This window comes from Aedes aegypti, chromosome 2, assembly GCF_002204515.2.
Source record: "Aedes aegypti strain LVP_AGWG chromosome 2, AaegL5.0 Primary Assembly, whole genome shotgun sequence".
NCBI classification, from domain to species: domain Eukaryota; kingdom Metazoa; phylum Arthropoda; class Insecta; order Diptera; family Culicidae; genus Aedes; species Aedes aegypti.
This window is the reverse complement of record NC_035108.1, coordinates 261180344-261187228: the sequence shown is the minus strand read 5'-3', so window position 1 is coordinate 261187228 and position 6885 is coordinate 261180344. Positions and strand designations below refer to the sequence as shown.

The 6885-nt window shown below is 39.7% G+C and overlaps 1 protein-coding gene across 1 annotated transcript in view; it reads right to left on the bottom strand.

The window, feature by feature from the left end:
- Positions 1-2645: 2645 nt before the first annotated feature.
- The window catches only part of LOC5570926, a 231975-nt gene continuing 227735 nt past the window's right edge, over positions 2646-6885 (bottom strand). The window contains exons 13-14 of the mRNA XM_021844903.1: positions 4725-4877; positions 2646-4528 (exon numbers count right to left, since the gene is read on the bottom strand). Coding sequence (XP_021700595.1) covers positions 4454-4528; positions 4725-4877 — 228 coding nt within the window. The 3' untranslated portion in view covers positions 2646-4453. The remainder of the gene's footprint in view (positions 4529-4724; positions 4878-6885) is intronic.

The window sequence follows — 6885 nt, the reverse complement described above, 5'->3', positions numbered from 1 at the left end:
TGCATCGCAAGGGAGATTCTTTCAAGCCTGCTGAAAAAAGTGCCCTATACGAATATGAGCTTGAGTCACTGTATATGGAGGGGAAAGACGAAGCGATTTAAGCACGAATCAAAACAAAACACTACTTTTACCGATCTTGCATTGGTACAAAAATGTCCTAAGTAATTGAATAAAACGTTGTACCATTTTGTCATCACGTTTTTTTGTGGAAAAATAATAGAAAACCTTAATGCTTGAACACGAGCTGATTGCATGCAAAGATTAAGCAATGTACACGAAAATAATATAAAAAAGATAATTTAAAGTAAGTATTGCATATTTGCTCAGAAAAATAAAAAAATACAAAGGTTGACTCATTTTACCCCTGGGGCTTAAGAATACGTTCTAGAAACTGTTCGTCAGAAGGTAGTTATCGAACTTCATGACTTTTTATTTGCCTTTCATCATTATTATTGTATTAAGAGTCTAGGATAACACTATTAAATTGTACATCACAAAATGTGAGAAAAAAAACATTATCCTACAGGAAAAACGCACCACGTAGCCAATAATTAATTTTTAATTCAACATATTTAAAATATGTGTATATAATGAACCTTTTAGTAGAGACACTGGTGACTTATCAAGTTTTTAAGCTACATAGTAACTACAGGAAACATCGCTTCCCTAATGCGTCTAGTGAATAACAGCACAGCATAAACTGACTGTACATGTCAATGGTTGCCACTCCATGATTGATCGGAACTGTTAAGAATTGCACTTCGATTCAAATTAATAAGGGATGGGACTTTCCGCTTATTCTCGAAGTGCACATGTTAGCAGATCTCATATTATAGATCAATAACGGCGCAGGCCAATTCCTTACAGTCAGTTGGGATGGAAAAGGAATGAAGGGAGTACGGATTGTTGCTTTTAGAGACCAAGAACACCCCTGCATCTTCACAATCATCACGGGGATGGTGTTTATTAGTGTGACAGGAAACGATTTGGGAGGGACCTTCGGTCGGTGATGCGATCCATGGATAAGGCGGAAAAATACGACTACGAGGAAAAATACTGAAATTTATTCGGTGCCCAGATAGCCGTAGCGGTAAACGCGCAGCTATTCAACAAGACCAAGCTGAGGGTCGTGGGTTCGAATCCCAGCAGTCGAGGATCTTTACGGCTTGGAAATTTTCTCGATATCCCAGGGCATAGAGTATCTTCGTATCTGCCACACGATATACGCATGCAAAAATGGTCATTGGCATAGTAAGCTCTCAGTTAATAACTGTGGAAGTGCTTATAAGAACACTAAGCTGACAAGCAGGTTCTGTCCCAATAGGGACGTAACGCCAGAAAGAAGAAGAATTTATTCGATGGCCATCTTGCCCCATATGGGTGACACACTTGCCCATAGTGCTGAAAAATACGTTATTTTGCACGGTATTTGAGAAGCTCCGAAACTAATACTATTTAAAATTATTTTCTTTTTATATGGCACAACACTTGCAGAAAGAAGAGATACAAACATCATGAGGCCAAATTGGTGTGTTTTATAAGCTTTGGACAAAGTTAGAGAACAATTTGCTTAGGCACACTTGCGAAAAGAGAAAAATATGTATAGAAATTATAAAACAGGAATAATGCCGACACTTGTATTTGTTTGGAAATTACACGCATTTGTGTCTCGAGCTGAAAAGTTTTTAGTAAAAGATTTAAGAAATAAGTCAACATCCATAATGTCGAACCATTCGAATTATGAACAACTACCATAAACTAAACATTACATATACTGAAACGAGCTCACCAGTTGGTAATCCATCCTCGACTGCACACGAAGATCTTTTCGCACTCGCAAAATGCGAACCGCAAAACTTCTCGACGTCCCGAAAAAAGAACCGTCGTGCTTCGGCGTTCCGAAACACTTTATTAACAATTTGCTATTTTGACCAGTTTGGCATTTAATCAAAAAATATTAAATCCTAAAACAATGTTTTTAAGTATCTTAGGCTGAGCAAACTTAGGGCTAGACTACAGCTTTCTCAACAAACAATATAAAAAATCGAATGGTATGGTCGAATAGGCTTTATATTTAATTTAATGTAGATTTGTTATGACCAGTGTTTTTTTTCTCTGATAGTCCTGATAATTAAACTTCCTAGAAGCCATCATTTTTATCAAACGTACCGTTTCATAGCATAAGGATTTTTATAATCTCAAAGATTTTCAGATGATAAAAATCCTTAAATATGATTAATATGCCTTATGAAACTAGGAATTTTAGCATAATTTAGGAAATGTCTCGATTCCGAAAATGTAGCATCTACACGATTTTCGTTTTGTGCTGGAAATACTCTATGTGATTAACCTATTAGCAACAATTGCAGCATACGATGAATCGTGACTATGGCGCTGCTCAGCAGCTTGATGGATGAAATCTCTCATTTCAATTACAACATGGGTTTTCGTTTTCCAAAGCGCTGCAATCCAATGACCTACCGTCGGCCAGACTGGCGACCGTTCTGTAATTACCATTCTCAAAGACAATTAAAAACTAATTTTTCACACCAGCAGATCAACGAAAAGTGGACCTTGGCCGCCGCACGTGCCAACGATGTTGGAAAGGATTTTCGGACAACGCTACTGACCAACGCCGAAGTGGATTTCAGCTTGTTACAAAAATTTGCTTTTATTAGGCATATCGCATGTACAAGAAACACTAGATACTATCAACCTCTATGGTTGGGGATTTATTGACTCGATTACCTTGTGATCATTTGTCATCTGGGTGTGTTGCTACGTTAGGATACTGTTCTAACTAGGCGAAATGAACAATTTTAGTATACTAAATTTAAATAAAATAAAATTAAGTAACCAAACGATTTAAATGTATATGACTGCTCGTGGTAATAAAAATTTACCAAATATAATGAAAATCAATATAATTAATACTATATTAGTAGAGTATTGAATTTAGAAGAAATAGCGTTTTGAAACTTAAAGCTATAGTAGACGAGGTTCAGTCAGCGAGTGTAGTGAACAAGCACCATCAGCACACAAGATTAAAATCTATTAAGATGAAGATTTGTTTGAAAAAGTTAATTCAGATTGTATTTTGTGTCAATTTAGGGTAGAATGTTCTCCGAACGCGTTCTTGGGAAACATTGAAAAAAATAGACTATATCGAACCCTTGTTGCCTTTCCTGTATGAATTTTTAAACAGAAGAGCTAATCGAACCACAGCGCTCTGACGCATCCATCTTATGAGCTTTGAAGTTAGGTGTTTCTTCAAGAATTTCCAACGCAAGTCTTTTCGAACACGAACACATTTGAAAAAATGTCTAACATCATAAAAAATTATACATGGCGTAAAATCATTTTTTTGTAAATAATTGATTTTTTTCATGATCGACTCAGATTTTTTTGTCGATGTTCAATTATTTTAATGATTAATGATCTGGAAAAAACATAGCCCTTCCAAAAAAACACCATCTTATATACTGCGCCTTATTTGTCCCATGTTCTATGTAAACCTTATGGACCGCGGGACAAATATGCGTAGTACGGCAATATAACGGTATGCTTTACCTGCACAGAAATATTTTATATTGAATTAGAATTATCAATCAAAATTCAACATTTTTTTGCAAAAATGACAACAAAATATTCACGTCTTCTCTTATTCCAGTAAAAACTTAAAATTGACATGCGATTCTGGAATTATTGTTAATATGGAAGAATAATAAATCGACTGAATTGCGCGCACTAAACGCGAGAGATGTACATAATATCGAAAATCTGTAGTGCAATTTAGTTTGAAAATACAAAAGCTACAATCAAAATCTTGAAATTCAACAAAACGACACCAACAGATGAATCAACTCTCCAGTACAGTTGAGTGCAATGCACCTGTAAATGAGCAACTTAAATACGTGTAATGAATTATGCATCGGTGAGTGCACATTTCACAGCTCATGCCCTCGGCAAACAGTTAGCTGCGCGAAACGGCGACAGTTGAAACCATATGACGACGTCAAACCATTAATATTAGCTGTACTGAAACAAAACAAAAAATCCTCCGGACAATTAAGTATCAACCTGAGCCATCTCCCGTTCGACTTTCCGCGCAGCTTGCTCAACTCATTAGGCGGCAGTAAATTTTGTGCAACGTCAAGATCGATACCAATCTTGCCGTCCATCGACTTAGCTGCTGATTCTGATTTCTGGCACTCGACCGAGGCAGCTAAAGACGACATTATTGCTGACTTTAATCACTGCGCTTTTATGTCGCATTTTTATTGATTCCGGCTTCATTCTCATTATTTATTGCTTCTGATGGACTTGCAGTGTGGTCGCTGCTCTCTTCTGGGACTGGTTGCAAGCGATGACCTTTATAGGCGTGACTATGACCTGATCCGTAGCGGCGTATACTTACTAAACCCAAAGGAACGACCTGCGCCACGTGATCACCTTATTCCGCCTTAGTCAACAGCGACACAATCCGGTTCTTTTTCGCCAGATCCGATTTGCTGTACTCCTCCAGGGACTGTCCCGACGACGAGCGATGAAACGAGACGGGAAAAAAGACGCAGACACAACAAACATTAAGATCTTCATTAGCAATCTTGCGATTATGTTCCGACTGTAGGCGAGCACGCGCGATTGCAGTCGGATCGATAAATTGTCGTAAAATTGATCGACAGCAAAACGATCTTAGTGATGGGACCTGGTAATATACATACCGCGATGTCAAAATCTTTGCTCAGTATGGCTTTGGCTTCGGGATTCTCGTAGGTGACGGTAACCAGCGTCGGATAGATGACCATGTCGAACTGCTTGGGCAGCTTGGTCAGGCTTTTGATTATTACCGATGAATGGTCCGAGGTGAGCAGATTCTGAAATGCAGGTGAAAGTAGATGGAAAAGTTAATAAATTTCATAATTATGAGTTTACTAAGCATGCACTGGGGCCTTCCTTAGCCGAATGGTTAGAGTCCGCGGCTACAAAGCAAAGCCATGCTGAAGGTGTCTGGGTTCAATTCCCGGTCGGTCCAGGATCTTTTCGTAATGGAAATTTCCTTGTCTTCCCTGGGCATAGAGTATACTCGTACCTGCCACACGATATACGAATGCGAAAATGGCAACTTAGGCAAAGAAAGCTCTCAGTTAATAACTGTGGAAGTGCTCATAAGAACACTAAGCTGAGAAGCAGGCTCTGTCCCAGTGGGGACGTTAATGCCAAGAAGAAGAAGAAGAAGCATGCAAGATTTTTAATTTGCTCCAAAATATCTGAAAGCTATTCAACTAGTGCAAGACCTAGATGTCTAGGTGCAAGACCTCACCTTTATGTCTTCTAGACATAAAAAGGGGTTTGACAGTATTTGTCATGAAAGTTTAAAAGTAAAATTAAAAAAAGGGTTGTTAGACTAATTCAAAGTTATCTATCAGATCTTACGCTTCAGGTTGATTATTATAACTCCAAGTCTGACAGACTTCATGTAATAGCAGATGTTCCTCACGGTATCAAGAATATGAGAACAATACTGAAACATATTTTCTCATCTGACTCACAACGTCAGATATGTCAAAAAACTTTCTCTGCGGATGACATGAGGCTTGCGGGTCATCGGTAGTAGATTGGATATTGTTTTCTTCATACTAGCAAAAATAGGAAACTTCTCCCAATTTGGAAGCATTACTAAACTCAACTTATGATATTCCCAATAGCTTAGCTTAGCTTTTTACAAGGGGAGAATTTGCAAACAGACTGCCTGAGAAGGTAACTCCGGAAGTGTGGGGACTGGGGATACCGCACCAACGACGGTCCACTTAAACCAGCCCATGCACTGTACTAGGCAATTCTTGTTGAATTGCTCAAGTGGTGCCCAGTGCACCGACATTACCCTTGGCCTCAGACTTGCATCTCCCCGGTACCACCTTACGGTATTTCTTCAGGAAGGGGCCAGTGAATAAAGAACAACACATGTAGCAGAAGCCTAGGCAAACTGCTTCACCTAGCCGACTTAAATAATGTTACAAGGGACCAGCCTTGGCAGGTCTAATCCTTTGGCCTTAGGCGCTGCAATTCTAACATAATGTGAGTGGCAGCCGTAGTTACTGCATTCCAGCACTCGGGATCTGCACACATTCTCTGAATTGTCAGATGACGTGTCTCCTCCGCATGTAGCGAGCATGCGATTACAATGAAACGGGGACAATCGAATACGACATGCTCCGCTGTTTTCTTTCCAGCACAATTAGGGCACGCAGGAGGTTCAGATACTGCCTATAGTAACCATGTCCTGACAGAAACTGCGTCAGGTGGAAGTTCACTTCCCAATGGTTTTTTTTATACCAATCTGACACATTTGGTATCAACCGATGGGCCCACCTACCTTTAGTGGAGTTATCCCATTCCTGCTGCCAAACTCTAAGCGTTGCCTCTTTACACACGTTGCGGACTCTTAATAAAAAGAATAAATAAAAGCGCCCGTTGCTCGGACTTGCGGTTGTCGACCACAACCACCTCAGTCTTGAGACGGACTAGTCCTAGTTTCCTAGACTTCATCCATTCCTCAACTAGGGAAATAGAGTGCGCTGCTGTTAACTATTTTTCCTCCATTGATTTGCCTTAGACCACTAGGGTGATATCGTCGGCGAAGCCAACAATCTTAACAACCGTTGGAAGGGGCAGCCTCAATACGCCATCGTACATCGCATTCCATAACAGCGGGCCCAGGATTGAATCTTGAGTTACTCCCGCGGTAATTCGGACACTTTTCTGCCCCTCCTCTGTGTCATACAGTAGAAAAATCTTACAATCGAAATAGCTTTCTAGAAAATTACACAACTGCACCGGAACTTTGAGCCGGTAAAGTGCGTGAGCTATCGATGCCCAGTTTGC